We start from the raw sequence: 18,064 nt of genomic DNA on the forward strand, positions 1-18,064 counted from the left end.
AGGTAGAATGAGATGGCTGCCTCAGGCAGCAGAAGCTGGGGAAAGGGTAGCAGCAGTGCAGTGTTGGAATACACACATTTGAGTGCCCCCATGGCTTACCCTGCACTTCTTAGCTAGTCTGTTGCCCTCAGATGTGACAGGGATGCTGCCCACTGCCAGTGTTCAACCATCAATCCATTTGGCCTCTGTACAGAAAAGGGGCAGGGGCACCATGTTTTCCTTCCACCTCAGGTAGCACAATGACTTGGGCTTGCCCTGGTATGGACCAGTTCACATGAAAGCCCTATGCAAGACAGCTACTACCCACACCTAAGACAAAAAATGTGTGAAGAGCCATCACATAATGAAAACTTCTACAAACCAAGTATCATATGGTAATTATAACCATCGTGTGCAAAACATGATTGTATAAACTGGTCCTCAAGCCTTCAATCCTAGGAAACAAGCCATTTATAGTATCTGGTCAGCAAATGTCCAAATGACAGGACAATATGTAGTTTTTGGCATAGTGTTTTTTAACATTTCAGCCTGAATGTGTTTAGTAGTGTATACAAAATATTTATATTATGCAAATGTATTTACAACTGAAGTATTTATTCACAGAAAGGGTAGAGTAAGTTTGTGATTGGGCACAATGATATGAGTCCCTGCTAGTCATCAGGAGGAGAATATAAGTCAATCAAGTGCTTCATGCTTACGATTACTGAGGGATCTTGAAAATGGGCTCTTACAAGTTTATTTCTTCAGCAGGAAACAACATCTGTGAAGCTTTCAGGGGATTGCTCCCAGGCAAACAAAAACCTCTCATTTATTATGTCCATTGCTGTGTATCCTTTATTCTTTTCTGCCCACCATTCAGTTCATTAGACTGTTGAGCCTTGTGCACATCTTATGCAGAACAGAAGGAAAGGACTCTGTCATTCCTTTTCCCCTCTTTACTTGTAGCTTGTAGTCACTGATTTTGTCCACTGATGCTGCAATGCTACACACATACACCTGGGAGTAGGACCCATTTAACTTGAAAGAGACTTACTTCTGGGTAGAGATGCCTAAGATTGTTCTGTAAGCCTCTGTTGCAAGCATGGAACATCTTTGACCATGAGGCCAAACCTGAGGTAGTAAAGATACTGTTAACTCCAAGCCTGCTGCTAAGGCTTCTTACTTTTGATGCATTTTATGTAGCTTCATGATGTTCCTGTATGTTCCGAGTCCTGTTAAAGTCAAAGTTATGTTCATGTAACCTGTGGCAAGGTTTGGGGGAAATAGCTTGCTCACGTTCAGTCTCTGTGATGCATTCACTTTGCAGAACTCGAGGCACCTCATGGGTCTTTGGTTGAGTTGAGAAGTGAGGATGCAATGATCCCATATCTTTATTGATGCCCCATAAAGGCAGCTGAAAAGGATCTGTGGAAGGAAAACGAAAAAAAAGAAAGACTGAATTTATGAAGAAAGCTCCCAGCACAACGGTTCTCCATTGTCTTTGAAATTCTGGCAGTGAGCCAGAAAAATTGGAGTAAATATTGGAATTATATTGGAATAAATTGATAAAGTGAATTGGCGGGGCTAGAACAACTCTATCAGTAAATAAATTTAAGATGTAAGATCAAAAATCAAATACGTAATGGAGGAAGATATACGATACTTACCAAAAGGGTGGAGGGGAGTCTAAGGCTCGGTAGAGCTCAAAATATCATGATTGTTATAATATTCTTTTTCTTTGTTTTTTCTTTTTTTGTGTGTATTGGCCTTTTGTGTGTGTGTGTGTGTGTGTATTGTTCTTCTTTTGTTTCTGCATAACTTTAATAAAAATGTAATTGCAAAAAAAAAAGAAAGAAAGAAATTCTGGCAGTGAGAGGCACATTATTAAGTCAAACTGGTTTTGCTCTTCCTAATATTGCAAAATTATTGCTAGAACCAACAAACACAAGCCTAAGAAACAAGAGGCTCCCTACAAAAACACAACCACAAGAATGTTTTTTTGAACCTGCAAAAACCAGAACAGATTTCTAAGTGAGCTGAAGCAAGTGTTAAGAATATACGCATTAAGGAATACTTGTATCATATCACATACCATATCATATCATAATGAAAGCAGAATGTTTGATTTTATTTTGTAATGTACTTAGTACTTTAACTATCTGTTCTGTGACAGATTGCCTTGCTCTTATTCAGCTGAAAATGGAATAATTTTAAAATCAAGATACAATAGCATCAAAATACACCACTTACCACTGCTGCATGGTTGAGAGCATGGCTTCCTCTCATGTAGTCTGTCTTGATTGTTAAGGAAAACAGACATGTCTCTGTCACCTGAGAGACTATCCAGAGTGATGGCTTCATGCTGGGGGCAGACTGGATAGGGCTCTTTAGACATCTGCACCATTAGGCTGGAAAGCGTTTGATCAAGTGGGTCATCTTCGGTGATGTATGTGTAAGGACAATATTCTCTGGTTCTGGAGTAGATGTTGGCATTGTCATAGCAATCTGAGCAGATTACCAACGGCCCTGTGCCACCTAGTGGAAGCAGAATAGTGGGTAGTTAGCAGAATATTCTGGCATGGGTCATAACTATAGACCCTTACAAGGTGGCAGAAGCATAAAGCCTAGCTTGCAGAGATGGCAGTCCTTTGAGCCAACTGGCTGGAATTGGCAGATGTGCATATATTAAATTCTGTGCATATTAGGAAACAACTTTGAAAGCATAGAAGACTCTTATCAGCAAGTGTCGCAGCCCCAAGAAGAAAGCTTCAAAATAAAATTCAAAGAGTGAGGCACTTATACACATTTGCCGAAAGGGAAAGGACTCTTTCCCCCATCACAGTTAACATAGTAGCACTTAGGGTTTTTTTTTGTTTTTTTTAAAAGAAGCACAGGAACACAAAAAACAGAGAGCGTGGGTGTGTGTTGATTCCAGTATTTGACAATTTGCCTACACAGGATAGAAGCTGTGAGCATGTATTTGGTACAAGTACCTGGTTATTTGAGAAGATATCTGCTCCCTTGAGGCTAACTGTGATAAGCCAACAGAAGTAGAAAGGAAGGCAGAGGGGACTTTCAGTGATGTAGCAAGTGAAGTCTCACGCTGGGATCACTTAACACATAAGTTATGATTTGAGCATGCACTTTTGCTTAAGAATGCAAAAAGTGTTTTGCTTGATCACATCAAGCACCACAAAGTCCAGCATTCTTTGCAATAACTTCAGCAACTAGCAGGCACTTGGTGAGCCACTAGAAACTGGCCAGTGGACCATGATCTATTTTCTGTCCACCTCTGATCAAGAGAATCAGGGCTTACCATCTGTGCCTTTGTGCACATATCCGTTGGAGGGAGGCATAAGTTGCTGGTTGCTTCCTGCTTCAGAATTACTATAGCCTTCCTGTGGCTCTGACAGAGTCCCTTGGGAGGATAAGTAACTGGGAATGTCAGTAGGTAAATTTACCTCCTCTGAAAGAGAAAAAAAACAATAGCAATATGATACTGCATTTTTGCTATGGCAACAAAATCATCCAGCAGATGTCTGTAAAAATGATGGTGCTCACATAGACCTCACAGTATACAAGTAAATAAAGATCACCTTGTGGGGATAGAATGCAGTTCCTAGGAATATTTTCCTTTTATTCCTTTCTAATGCTGATTTATGGCAATCTTTCACAACTGTAAAAATGAAATTTCCCCACTGCGATACAACACCCCCTTTGTCAAAGCATAATGAACCAATATTCTGAACATTTGCCATTTATAATGGCAATTTCTCTCTCAAATTCTGTGGCTTTGCTGAAAAGCTACAAGATCATCACAAGCAGCCAGACTAAATCCTGTCTATGCTCATTTACTGGTTTGAAATACTCTCCTATCCAACCCCTACTTCGTCCCTTTGCTCATTTGACTGTTACATGGTATCAGAGACTGTCCATACCTATGTGCGTATAATATCCATTATATACCCTCTCCATCAGATGTCAGGCTGTTTTCCAAATGAAGAACCACCCTGGCAAAGGGACCACATACCAAAACTCCTAACCGTAACACAGGATTTTCTTCTGGTCATGCTGAGCTGAATAACTCCAATCCCTTATCAAAGCACACATACTTATGCCGAGTGCTCCTCACCTGTGCTAGTGATGCTGTAGTCTTCACTCTTCCTTCTCATATGGTAGATAACAATAACCCATATCAAGGAGGTGCCCACAACGCAGCAGACTACAACAATTATCACAATGCCAACTGTCGTCCAACCATCTTCTTCCATGCCACTTTGGGAAGTTTGGGAAGAGTCGCAGTTTGGTGAGGATATGACATTCAGGTAAATATGGCCACGCACTGTGCCAAGTGTATTGGACATTATGCAAGTGTATTTTCCAGCATCCTCTAATCCAGCATCTACAATGATGAGGAGTTGATTGGCGGCAGCAAAAAAATGTCGTTCTGTTACTGTGAGAGGCCCATCATCTTTGGTCCAGTTAAGGCGAGGGGCAGGACTGCCACTAGCAATGCACTGCAACACTGCTGTTTCACCTTGGGCCACAGTCCTGTCTTCCAGGGGCCTGACAAATGAAGGCGTTTCTGAACACAAAAAAGGACCAGATTAGATTTAATGCTACAGAATTACAATGACAACTGCATGAAACCAAAGATACACTGCTACATATATGCAGATCGTGATTTTGAAGACTGATCTGACAGCAATGTAGCTCATGGACAAAACAAAAGGGGAATGTGTGTGTTTTAGGCTATACTCTCTCTGACAGAGAAAGAAGCCTGGTGTGGCTAACCTGTGGCCTTCAAATTGTTGTGGAATTACAACTCCAGTCAGCCACTGGTTAACTACCTCTGCTGAAAGTGTCTAGGGGTGTTCTGCTTAATTACAGACTTTGTCCAGTTCATGAGCCAAAGCTCATGGGAGTATGAGAACAGCCACCTTTAAAAAAGTTCTTGGTTTTCTAAAGACGAAGTAGTTTTAGGGGAACGTATCATTTGTTTAATTAAATTCTTACTGCACATGCATGCCCTATACAGTGTCTGTCTCTAAAAACTTAGCACAGGAGAGCATAGCAGTGACAGCATATTAAACCAGATCTCTTTCAAATTATCCAAAATTAAGTGGGTCAGCAGCAGGCAACCATACTAAAAACAGATGCTCTTGAATAATTTGTGTTAGGAATTTTTTTTTTATGGGAAATACCAGACCAGCTTCTTCCCAGATTGTAAATCAAACAAAAAAGGAAGGAGAAAATTGTGGTGTCCCTTTTCAATGCTGCAATTGCATCCACTGGAATGAGCTCAAAACTACTTTTGAAAAGTACCACATAACTTTAGCAAATCCAAACCAGTAGGCGAAGCTGATTCAATTAACTTATCTCCCAAGTTTGTTCCTACCCCCCAAATAAGGTGAGACTTAGAGCAGTTCTCAGACTTGTAGGCTTCCTCCTCCTCCTTGTATGCTTCCTTCATTTGCTTGTGGGATAGCTCAGTCGGTAGAGCATGAGACTCTTAATCTCAGGGTCATGGGTTTGAGTCTTATATTGGGCAAAAAGATACAGTGGTACCTTGGGTTAAGTACTTAATTTGTTATGGAGGTCCGTTCTTAACCTGAAACTGTTCTTAACCTGAAGCACCACTTTAGCTAATGGGGCCTCCTGCTGCCGCCGTGCCATTGGAGCACGATTTCTGTTCTCATCCTAAAGCAAAGTTCTTAACCCGAGGTACTATTTCTGGGTTAGCGGAGTCTGTAACCTGAAGAATATGCAACTCGAGGTACCACTGTATCTGCATTGCAAGGGGTTGGACTAGATAACCCTCACGGTCCCTTCCAGCTCTACAATTCTACGATTCAATTATCTTTTCATCAGAAAAGGAAAAATCTAAACTATGAGATCCTGTACTTATCTGAACATCTGGCCTACTATAATCCCAAATATTGAAACTATCCTTTAGTAATTTGAGTATCTTAGTTACTAAAGTAATGCCATGTTCAGATAAGAATGGGCGTCCACATGGTGAACGGAGATGAGGATGAAGTGCGTGAACTTTACTCCTCCTGCAGCCAGAGCATTCAGGCAGCCCACAAATACCACCAATTACAAGCATGAAAATATACAGTAATCAAATAACCCATGCAGGCTTCAATAATTTGCTTACCTAACACTGTCAATGTGGCATTTGCCGACAGACTCCCAGCCACATTTTGTGCCATGCAGCTGTAGATGCCCATATCTTCTATTTTCACATTTGCTATGAAAAAGACATCGTCTTCTGGCATCACATGCATGCGCCTTTCACGAGCTGCAGGGAAGTCTGTGCCTCCATCTTTCTGCCAGGAAATCTGAGGTGGTGGATGGCCTTCTGCAGCACATTCCAATTTAGCTACAGCTCTAGTCCGGATTGTTAGATCCATTGGAGTTTTCACAAAAGAAGGCAGCTCTGAATGAAGAGACACATTAAAATAACTAAGTAAGGTTTCCTAATACTAGTCACAGCATCCCTAACTTTCACTTTGTTATGAATGGCATAACCCTTGTTAAGTTTTTCAAGCTCTTTAATTTAGATCTGTAAGAATTCTAGCATACTGCTCTTAAAAACCACCCTAAACAGCAATTCAGATCTCACGAGAAAGGAGGATGTTACACCTAACCTTTCTTTAAAAGAAATAAATAAACTGGCACACAGCAAGCTTGTGAGTCCTCATCATGTTTGAGCTTTTTTCTTGAATGAGGTTGCTTGCAGAAGTTTTAACAATTTTTCACAGGAGAGACAAATGATTTTTTGTCTTTTTCGAATATGCCACCCCTCGAGAGCTCTCTTTCTGCCCCTCTTACACCCATTAATACTGATTAGAGCGGATGTGAGTTATTTTAATTCAGCCAAAGGTAAGTAAAAACCTGCCCTGGCAAAGACAACCCCATTAGGCTGCTTTCATTTAGTAAAGGGTAATACACAAGGGAATAATTTGAAACTGGCTGCACCTTTAGCAAGGCAAGAAAGAATCTTTATTTGCCTAGCATAATAAGCAGCTGAAGCTGCTTCTTAGACATGGACTAGTTCTAAAGAGGCAGTCTTGGATTGATGAATCTGTGCACAAAGAGATTACAGCTGGTACAAACACTGCTCATTTCCAAACTAGAAAATGCTCGGGGGAAATGCTGCTGTTTGGGCAGCTCTCTATGTCTGGTTAGAAGGAGTCTCTGGGGACTTGTGCAATCCAAGCTTTTTTACATCCAAAACTATTCCAATGTCTTCAGCTTCCCTAGTGCATGGGTAGGCAAACTAAGGCCTGGGGGCCGGATCAGGCCCAATCGTCTTCTAAATCTGGCCCACGGATGGTCTGGGAATCAGCATGTTTTTACATGAGTAGAATGTGTCCTTTTGTTTAAAATGCATCTCTGGGTTATTTGTGGGGCCTGCCTGGTGTATCTACATGAGTAGAACATGTGCTTTTTTAAATAATGCATCTCTGGGTTATTTGTGGGGCATAGGAATTCGTTCATTATTTTTTTTTTCAAAATATAGTCTGTCCCCCCACAAGGTCTGAGGGATGGTGGACTGGCCCCCTGCTGAAAAAGTTTGCTGACCCCTGCTCTAGTGGATTAACAAAAGAGAAGACCTCTGGGGGTGCCTTTCCTTTAGGCCTCTGAGTGAACTATCCAAAGTTTCCAAACCGTTTTAGTGATTTTTGAGTGTGTGTGTAGAAAGGAAAAACAAAAACTACTGCATACCATTGACAGTCAACTTGGCCTTGTTGGAATAATTAGATCCAAAGTGATTGGAGATGATACACTGGTATTTTCCTTCGTCAGTGAAGTTCACATTGAAAAGGTGCAGGAGAGTAGTGTACTCCAGTACTTCGCCATCTTGCTGCTGGTACCTGACAAAATTCTCAATGTCTGCATCATACAGTATTTCACTGTCCTTTCTCCAGGTGGTGGACATAGGCGAATCACTGCTGCTCACCGCCTTGCAAGTCAGGGTGATGTTGGTGCCTCTTAGTGCAATGGCAGTCTCAGGATGTGCTCTGATCTGTGGCTTGGGAAAGTTATCTGTGAAACACAGATCACATTTCTTCAGCATGTAACTAAGCTAACAAATACTGATGCAGAATGTAACAGTTGAGCTTGTGCTGGAGGTGACACTTGCCCTTAATTCCTCAAACTAAGAGACATCTATTATCTATGTGATCACACTAGAACTGGCTATGTGGGTATGAAGCAGGATGTCAGTGTTACGAGCATAAGCAAGAGGTACACTGCAAGATGAAGGGATTTTGTCATGAGTCCTTAGAACTCACCATTAAGGAATATGAACATGAATAAATCTGCAGAAGGTCTCTTAAAACCCAGTTGTGGATCTCAGTTGGAGGGGAAAAGAACCACTTTATGCATTCACCACAAGTGATATTACCACTTCCTTGTCACAATGTTTGCTCACTAACTATCTGAATGCTACCTACTTTCAGGAATTAAGCCATACTGCACTGGGCAATATTATTTTCCTTCCCTAATTACAATTTAGTTGTTAACACACACTCATCATTTTCCTGAGTATTTTGGCAATGCATACATATTGTGTGCAGCCAATTGTTGCTCGAAGGAAGAGAGATAAAGCTCCTGATACTCAAGCTCTCAGATTCTGCCTGCCTAAAGGAGATTCACTGACTTCAGGAAGATCCAGACTACAATGTTAATATCTACAATTGCTTTTTGAAAAAAACCCAGTTAAAAGTCTTTGCAGTTAGGTGCAAAAATTCAACAGTAGTACTAAACAGCAATACTGCAGCCTCTTCTTAATAGATTTTTGGATTAAGGGGTAGTCAACATGCATCTGTCAAGGTCTTTCCTAGAAGCCCTGAGAGGACCCTCCTCTCCCTGCTGCAATTAGGCTTGATAAAATGTCATTTATTGTGGCAAACAGAAGGCTTTTTTTGAAGGCTAATTACAGCTTGGGCTGAATTTGGGTGTGGACACCACTGTGACACCCGCCCACCCCCACCTGTCAATTAGCCTTGAAAGAAATTTTCTATTGGCTACAGTCTCTGCAACAGAGGACGGAAAATTTCAGGATTGCCACAGCTGGGGAAAGGAAGAGTTAACCCCACTCCGCAATTAGATTTGAAAATTAGATTCTTGCAAGCCTAATTGTAGCAATGTCTTTAGGCTTGAAACAAAACAAACAAACAAACAATTTTTTTTGCAAGTCTAATTGCTGGGGCTGGGGTTGTAGTGTGGGGTGGGGTGGGGTGGGTTGTCCCCTCAATAGTTTCTTATGTTCTGAGATGTGCCCATGAGCCAAATGAAGGTTGGCACCCCCTGGCTTAGATCCTGGGAGAGGAAGAGCTTTTACGTTTCAGCATGACATAATTTCACTGGCTTCAAAACAAAGGCTTCTTTCACACTCTCTGCCCCTAACTCTCTCCCTGCACAACAGATTTCCCATAGGCCCTTCAGTTATTGCTAGACTATGACTCCCATAACCCCCACATTCTGTCATGCTGGCTGGGGCTGATGAGAGATCAAAGTCTAACAACTTCTAGAGGCCCACAACTTCTCCACCCCTGATTTACAGTGACTTGCTATAATGGTTCCACTGTGGGAAAACTCCTACAGATGATGATCTAGAAGTATCTTTAAATGATTCCTGTTAATCTCTGGAATCTGGATACAAGAGTGCCCAATATACATAAACAGGAAGCATAAATGTTTTCTTGTAACACTGCAGGGCATCACAATCCATGAAAATCCAATTCAGGTTGCAATCCAAATCACGCTTACATAAAGTAAACTACACAAAATTCAATGGGGCTTATGTCTGACTAGACATGCACAGGTTTGTAATATATCCACTGAACAAGTCAGCGAAGCCATCTCCCCTCTCCCCAACTCTCACACATGATTATTTTCCAAGGCAGATGTCATAAGGGCAATGTGCCCTGGGAAGCTATGATACAAATGCAGTAAATAAATGAAACCATTAAGAGCACAAACCACAGATGAAGTCTTCAGGGTTCACACTGAGGATGCTCTGGCCAGACAGCCATTCGGGGTGGGCACAAATGACACCGACAGCATCCTGCAAATGGTTGTGGTTAAGCCACTGGGGCAGCCATTTCAACTGGCAGTCACACAGTAAGCTGCTAGTGTTCAATACCCTGAAAATGTAAAGGCAAAAGGAAAATGTCTAAGTTTTTGTAAGTAAGCAAATGACACTTCATCTGCAGTCACCAAGCAGATCTCCCCCACCACCACCAACCCATACATCTGCTAAAGTATTTGTAACACTATATACGTGAACTGCCTGGTAATGAGTCCTAGCTGTATTCTGAGTAGCTTCAGCGTCTCTCGTTGCTGTAAACAAATTCACATTTCTCCATCTTCACATATAATGTGTTATTCTAAATGAGAGGCTGTTCCACAAAAAGGTCACCTTCCTACAAAACACTTTTTTTAAAGCATCCTTCACAGGACAGTAGCAGTACAATCACATAAAGGACAAGTAAGAAGAAACACCGCCCCACATACACTATGCACCAAGTCAAGAGGGTAAAAAGACATTAAGAGATGCTCTTTATGTTTTAGACAGCAATAGGGAACATCTGGCCCTATAGGTGATGTTGAACTCCTAACTCCAATGGCCCCACATGGCCATAATTTGTGGGAGTTGAAGGTCACTGGCTTCCAGGGGACCACAGGTTTCCTATCTCTGTTTTAGACAGTTCAGGGGATCGCAGCCCTTTAATATAAAATATACTGTAGTGTAAATATGTGGCAAAAGAATATAAATCCCAATCCATACCCTTAAAAACTATATTCACACCCACAATCATGCCTCAAGGATAAACCTAAGATTTCCATCAAAACAATGAGCAGTCTATGAGAAATAAAACATGACACTGTAATTTGACTATTTAGATGATGCTGAGCAGAATTTTTCACCCCATAGGACACACTTTTCCCCCTCCAAAAATGAAGGGGAAATGTGTGTGCGTCCTATGGGGCGAATGCAGGCTTTCGCTGAAGCCTGGAGAGCGAGAGGCATCGGTGTGCACCGACCCCTCTCGCTCTCCAGGCTTCAGGAAGCTATCCGCAAGCCTTGCAAGCCCAGCGGGAGTTCCCGCGGGCTCACAAGGCTTGCGGCAAGCAGCCTGCAGCCCCGGCGAGTGTCCGCAAGCCTTGCGCGCCCGGCGGGAGGTCCCACCGGGCGCGCGAGGCTTGGGGCAGCAGCCTGCAGCCCGAAGCACGCGGAGCCCTCCGGAGGGTGCCCCGTGCTTCGGGCAGGTGTGCGCAAGGCTTGGGACGGCAGCCGCAGCTGGGGGGGGGGAATATTTTTTTAAAATTCATTTCCCCCCCCCCAAAAAAAAACCCCCGAGGTGCGTCCTATGGGCCGGTGCGCCCTATAGGACGAAAAATACAGTACCTCTGGGACTAAATCAATTTCTAGCATTGCATTATACACATGTATCTTATTGGTTATATAACTGATTTCATAATAATGCCTTTCGCAAACACTGTAATTCTGAAAATGCCTCCTATTCTTGACAGCAGGTATGAAAGTAACTGGTGAAAACCCAGAGTAATGTATCAGTCCATTTGAGAATTCTTTTCCTGAACACATACAGGAAATGGTCCTAAATTGCTCAAGTGCAGAGCCAATTTTGACCTCTATACCCTGTGCAGGGAAGAACCTTCAGCAAGACTGCATTTTACAGTCCATCTGGTAAGAATTAGCTGAGAAGCAGTTGTAACAAACAGTCTTCATATTCTTCACTTTAGAGAGTGCTTATATGATATTGCTTGTAAAGGAAAGAGCAGGGTTCTGAAAAATCAAGCCTGATGCTTAGAGGACAACAGCTACTCACAAGGCAAAGAAAAATACTAATTTCCACAAGAAAATAATGTGGAACAGCATTCTCCATCTTTTTCCAATTACAGAGAAAGCACTGTGACCGTGGCCCTTTCAAAGTACACAAAGCTGTCTCATTACCTTGCAAGGCTAGATGTTTTCTTATTTTTCTCTCCTAAGCCTCACTGTCCATTTTCTCATCAGTATTACTTTCAGGTACTCATTTCATGCCAATTTTTGGAGCTCAGTCCTGTGAATGGTGTACCAGATACCTGACTAGCCAACCACCACATGCTCCACGCCACCAAAAAATATTACTTGCTGGGCATGTCGTGAATCTGTTTGCATATCTGCGTTTCATGCAGAGCTACAATAGATGGTTGCTGCCTGAAAATTACCTTGTGTGGAACTGAGTTGTTTGACTCTAGCACCTTGAGAGGGGGGACTGTTCTGTTTTCTGATGTCAAACCATATTAACATTTTGCTTCAGACATCAGGCTTACTGTATATGTATCCCACCATTTCTTTTGTAAGAAAACAGTTGGTATTCCATATTCATTCTTAAAAGAGTCATCTAACCACTGGCCTCTCAGATGAAACACAACAAATATTTTCAGGACTGCCTTTACCAGCCCCTCCCCCCATCTTGAACTTCTATTATCAGCTTAAATGTTTATGTATGACTTAAGGCTGTTTTTAGAGTATTGCATATACTGTACAGAAAAAATGCACTCGTATACAGATTGTGGTGTACTTCAGACCAGTACTATGTCATTAACTGAAACTGTCAGGAAATTTCTAAAGCCATTTATATTGTTAGCCCAGTTTGCAGGTTATATTAAGCCATAGTCTAAAACAAACTATGGTTCAATGTGAACAAGCAGTGTGCTGGTGCACCCTGCTCAAATATTCCAAGGGCATTCATTCCCAACGCCTGCCATGCTGCAGATGAAACAAGAGTCTGTCTTGTCATGTCATCCAAACCCTGAAAGAAGTGGTTTGCTTCTCTCAGACCATGAGGAGTAAGCCAAGAACAAGCCAAGGAAACTAACCATAAGCGTAGGATCAGACAGGACAAGTAAGACTTTGGCTTGTTTTATCTGTGGTGCAACAGCAGGAACAAGGGAGGAGAACCAATGGAGCATTTGAGAATGTATTACTAAAGACCATGAAGAAATGAAACTGAGTTCCAATATACTTTTATTGATCACAAGTGCCTTGCAAGTAAAATATTTATACCAGTTGTAACATTTCTATTGAAGTAAAATATGTAGGACTAGATACTTACAGTTCTTTAAGAAGAGGCTGGGAAAAAGCACTTTCTTGAATAGACATTATTGCATTGTTGTTCAAATCTCTGCAAAATTAAGTAAGAATCATGCCTCCATTAGTGAACTGTGTTCTGCACCTCTGAAAACTGGGATGCATGCAAATTTGAAGAGAAAACTTGGTTGACAGAGAAAAGGTTACAACATATACTTACAGATATTCAAGAGCCTGAAGGCTAGAAAATGCTCTCTTTGTGATTGACTTAATCTGGTTTCCTTGCAGAATCCTAAAATATAGCCCAAAGGAAAATCTTAAGTAATCTTAAGTAAATTAACCAACATTTGTTACAACATCAGAATCGGGGATCCTGGTAAATAAGTGTTTAGGACCACCACCCCCACCCCCCGCCAACTCTGATGCAGAATGTGTTGCTACTATAATGGCTTCAAGCGCTCCTCCTACTTCTCTGGCCTTAAGATTGTAAAAGAGGAGGAAGAGGAGAGTATACACATTTCCAAAGCACAGAATTAAGGGTCAGAAAATAACCAGCAGGAGGGAAAGGCAACTTGCAGAGACAGGCAGTCAAGTGGTAGGCATGTCGCAAATTGCATGGGCAGAATTGGGAAAAGATATAAAGATTACAGGTTAGGGGTCCCTGACAGTGGCTAGAAGTTTCCCCATAGCTATTTGTTTTCTAATAAACATACAAGAGGTGAAAAGTAATTTGTGTCCCACCACATGATGGTGCAGGGGCTTTTCCTTCATAAATTGTGAGGGTAAGAAACCTTTAGTGTGATCGGTGGAAGGGAGAGGAAGAACACAAGCTGAACTGTGCTATCTACAAGGCTACAAAAGCCCTTGGACCCTGAAATCAAAAGGTTAAAAATTACCCCTTTCCTGACTTCCCTTCCATATGGGATGAAAATAGGCATGACTTTCAACCATGTCTGTAAGAATATACTGTAAGAGACAAATTACCTGAAAAATCCTAGCTCAAATTTGGAATGTCCAAGTCAATTTTTTTTCTTGATGTACTAGTGATCTTAAAGTAAAGGTAAAGGGGCCCCTGACCATTAGGTCCAGTCGTGGCCGACTCTGGGGTTGCGGCACTCATCTCGCTTTATTGGCCGAGGGAGCCGGCGTACAGCTTCCAGGCCATGTGGCCAGCATGACTAAGCCTCTTCTGGTGAACCAGAACACCGTTTTATCTTCCCGCCGAAGCGGTACCTATTTATCTACTTGCACTTTGACGTGCTTTCAAACTGCTAGGTTGGCAGGAGCAGGGACCAAGCAATGGGAGCTCACCCCGTGGCGGGGATTTGAACTGCCGACCTTCTGATCCGCAAGTCCTAGGCTCTGTGGTTTAACCCACAGCGCCACCCGCGTCCCTTGATCATAAGTGTTACTAAATAGATTTTTCAATTCAGAGTAAAACTCTTCAGGTGATCATTTGTATGAGTGTAATCAAAGCTCTAAATTGTGTAGCAGGGAGCTTCTAATAATAGAAGAGGCTCCCCAGTTCAAAAGAATGCCTTAATTCATGGTGGTTGTAAAGATGGATAGGGTAACCAAGGGGGGGGAGGCTTTCCAGCACAATCACATGCCTGAGTGGGGCTACTGTTGCATAGGTTTTTGAAGTTTTTACTAAATACAAATACTTGGGTCTTCACTTCCATTCTGGTAGGTATGTCAATTCTATAATGAGTAAGACTTACAATTTACTGAGCCTGTCAAGTCCAACAAATGCTTCATTTGAGTCTTCTATGGCCCAGGAGATCTCATTATTTCGCAAGTCTCTAAAGAAACAAATGCACCAAAGAACAACACATGAGAACTTTAGCCACAACTCCAACACCAGCTCCCCTCCGTTCCCTTTGCTGGCTTGTGATTTTTGAAACGTAAGATCTCATCTATGCAAAGAGATTGTCTGCCTGTTTTACTAAACTGGGACTATAAATCCTCATAATGAGAAATCTGCTGGCTTCAAAACGGCAGCACTCTTTGCAGAGACAGTAATATTAGTGCATAGTACATACCCTACCCTAACCCATTATGATCAGACATCTTTGCATGAAGGCAATTTTGGGCACTTTTAATATATGAAAATGTCCCTATGGAACCAATACAAAGTGAAAGACAACTGCTCAATCAACTAAAGTTACCAGCATGCTTGGGACTCACATGCCCTGCAGCACTGTTTCCTCAGCAGAGTAACATCTGTTAATCTAGTAAACACAATATGCCATTGACCATGAACTGGGGGAGCCTTCATAAGAGACTTATGAATTGAATTAATGCTGCCTGTACATTGCTTAATCTTCTGGAGTGAGAAGCTTGTAATAACGTTAGCATATTAAGAGATTATATACAGGTCAGGTGAAGAACGGCTAGGCATAAAAGAATAGAGTTTCAGAGAGAAGTGTGGGTGGTTCTGCTCACAAATCCTGTTACAGGCTAATGGGATTTCTGTCTGACCCTTACACTGCACTTCTACCCCCAGCACAGAAGAGAAGGCTCTTGTTTAAAACCAATTCAGCAAGGTCCTCTTGGGCAGGGGAAGATGCTTCATTAAGGTCTAATAGATTCAGCAGTGCATTTCCTTTACAAGGCAGGTCATAAATATATCACAGCAACAATTCTCATTTTGTTTACAGCTCAGTGAACAGAGGAATTTAGAGCTTAGCCAGCAGTTTATCAGTGACAAGACATATAAGACACAATCAATACTGCATTTTTAAATAGGAGGATTCTGCTGTTTGATACAATCTACTGGTATACATCACAACATTAAATATGCTGTTTCATTTGTTTCATTAATATTATAAAGTGAGAATACACTTAAGAAGATCTGCAATGCTTTATACATAACTGCATAAATGTCTGTAGTCCAATGCCTTGCCTACTGGCTGGTTCCATAACTAAAAAGATTTCTCTCAATGGCTGTGTTCACGGGTCCCACTAAAATTAAGCGGCTAAACCATAGCTTAGCAAAATATGTATAGGCCAAAAGAAGCAAGCTATGGGCTTATGCATAATAGCTCTTCTTTTTCTGTGTGGTTTCTGCTTCCCTGTGGTTTTTTGTTCTGTCCAAATCATCAAATTGTAGTGAGGCTGTGGTTAACACTAGTGTGCTTGAAACAAGCCAAGTTAAATCACAGTTTGTTGGTTCAGAAGCTTCAGAAAGCCTCTTGCTGACCTTGTGGGAAGAGGAGATGGGAGGGGGGATCATGTGAGTCTGAGGCTCACTATGGCTGATTCTAGTTACTGAAATTGTGCTTAACCAGGGATAGCCAATGTGGTACTTTCAGCCAGCATGACCAATGGTCAGAGATGATGGGGGTTGCAGTCCACAACATCTAGAGGGCACCACATTGGCTGTCTCTGACCTAAGCTGCTTTAGAGTGATGTATTAACACAGCCAATAGGTCCGCTAGTGTTAACTTACACCTTACAAATGCAAAGAGAAGCTTGTACAGTGGTACCTCTGGATGCGAATGGTATCCGTTCCGGAGCCCTGTTCGCATCCTGAAGCAAACGTAACACACGACTGCGCATGTTGCGTTTTGCTGCTTCCGCACATGCCCGTGACGTCATTTTGAGTGTCTGTGCATGCGCAAGAGATGAAACCAGGAAGTAACGCGTTCCATTACTTCCAGGTCGCCACAGAGCGCAACCCAAAAATGCTCAAACTGAAGCGTATTCATCCTGAGGTATGACTGTACTGCATAACAAATCTTCTATGGCCCACTTTTCTGCCTGGAACTAGGTCCTTGAAGTGGTAAAGTAATAAAAATAGAATATATTCAATTTTATGAGAATTTTCCTGGCTGTTAAAATTCCCACATTTCCATCCCACTTTGAAGCATGGCAAGTTCTTTTGAAGAACCTAAGAAACTCAAAGCAGGCCCTTATTGTGTGGGCCAGCTGAGTTTGCTGTTCATGCCTGGTTAGGCATGAATGCTTGGAGCCCTGTTAAACATTTTCACCCCATTGTCTAAAGAGCCAGCGACCCTGAACCAAAAAGCCTGTGGGTCAGCTGCCTGACACCTCCTTAGATTCTAACAAAATCCACTAATTAAACTGCTGCTCTTTTTCATGCTATTGTAAGTCTAAAGATTAGTTTTAACTGGATCATTTAAAGTTTGTATTAAGATTAAGAGACTATAACTGCTTACATAAGCTTTTCTGAAGACTGTGACTATTTAGGCATGTGCTAAATGAACCAACATTTAACATTTGAATTCATTTTTTAATTTAAAATCTGCTACTTTTCATTGGGTTTTTACTTATCACAGTGAATAGCTATACTCTTCATAATAAATGTCTAGTTTATTTATCTGTTTTACGCACTTACAAAGACTGCAGATTTGAAAGTCCTTTAAAGACACCATCCGCGATATGACTGACTCTGTTGTCACTCAGATTTAATCTCTCCAATAAACTCAGTCCAACAAAAGCAGATTCATCTAGGCGGGTCAGCTGGTTGTAAGATAGATCGCTGAAATGTAACACAATGGAGAGAGAAATTTAAATAGATAAAAAAGTAGAAGTGCAATGACATCACGAAACTATTTAAGAAGAATGAGACCTTTTTGTTGGAGAAATTAAGCAACTTTCCCTGCAGAAACTAAAGGAAGATCATTTTTGTTACTGATTTTACTCCAGTTAACATCAGAAAAAATCCCCAAGGAATCAAATCATAGTTCTTACAGTTCAGAAAGCCTTTGGCAGAACTCCCACGCATCAGGACTGATCCTGTTAATGGCATTCTGGCTGATATAGAGCTGCTGTAATGCCTTCAAACCATACAGCCAACCCTTGTTTATGTCTGTCAGGTTATTCTGTTCCAGTTCTCTGTAGAAGCAAAAGCAAATGTTATATGTGAGCACTATACTTTTCTACCACTTTACTGGGGACACATGCAGAGTGATTTACAAATACTAAGCTTCATAATAGTCCTCAACA

At 41.7% G+C, this 18,064-nt stretch overlaps 1 protein-coding gene across 1 annotated transcript in view; it reads right to left on the minus strand.

The window, feature by feature from the left end:
- Positions 1 to 575: 575 nt before the first annotated feature.
- The window catches only part of LRIG2 (leucine rich repeats and immunoglobulin like domains 2), a 43,276-nt gene continuing 25,787 nt past the window's right edge, over positions 576 to 18,064 (minus strand). Inside the window, exons 7-18 of the mRNA XM_079978984.1 lie at positions 17,810 to 17,953; positions 17,454 to 17,597; positions 14,815 to 14,895; positions 13,314 to 13,385; positions 13,119 to 13,187; positions 9,976 to 10,139; positions 7,714 to 8,034; positions 6,140 to 6,421; positions 4,112 to 4,564; positions 3,296 to 3,445; positions 2,230 to 2,514; positions 576 to 1,404 (exon numbers count right to left, since the gene is read on the minus strand). Of these exons, the coding sequence (XP_079835110.1) occupies positions 1,175 to 1,404; positions 2,230 to 2,514; positions 3,296 to 3,445; positions 4,112 to 4,564; positions 6,140 to 6,421; positions 7,714 to 8,034; positions 9,976 to 10,139; positions 13,119 to 13,187; positions 13,314 to 13,385; positions 14,815 to 14,895; positions 17,454 to 17,597; positions 17,810 to 17,953 (2,395 nt within the window). The 3' untranslated portion in view covers positions 576 to 1,174. The remainder of the gene's footprint in view (positions 1,405 to 2,229; positions 2,515 to 3,295; positions 3,446 to 4,111; positions 4,565 to 6,139; positions 6,422 to 7,713; positions 8,035 to 9,975; positions 10,140 to 13,118; positions 13,188 to 13,313; positions 13,386 to 14,814; positions 14,896 to 17,453; positions 17,598 to 17,809; positions 17,954 to 18,064) is intronic.

This window comes from Podarcis cretensis (genome assembly GCF_951804945.1).
Source record: "Podarcis cretensis genome assembly, chromosome: 6".
NCBI classification, from domain to species: Eukaryota; Metazoa; Chordata; class Lepidosauria; order Squamata; family Lacertidae; genus Podarcis; species Podarcis cretensis.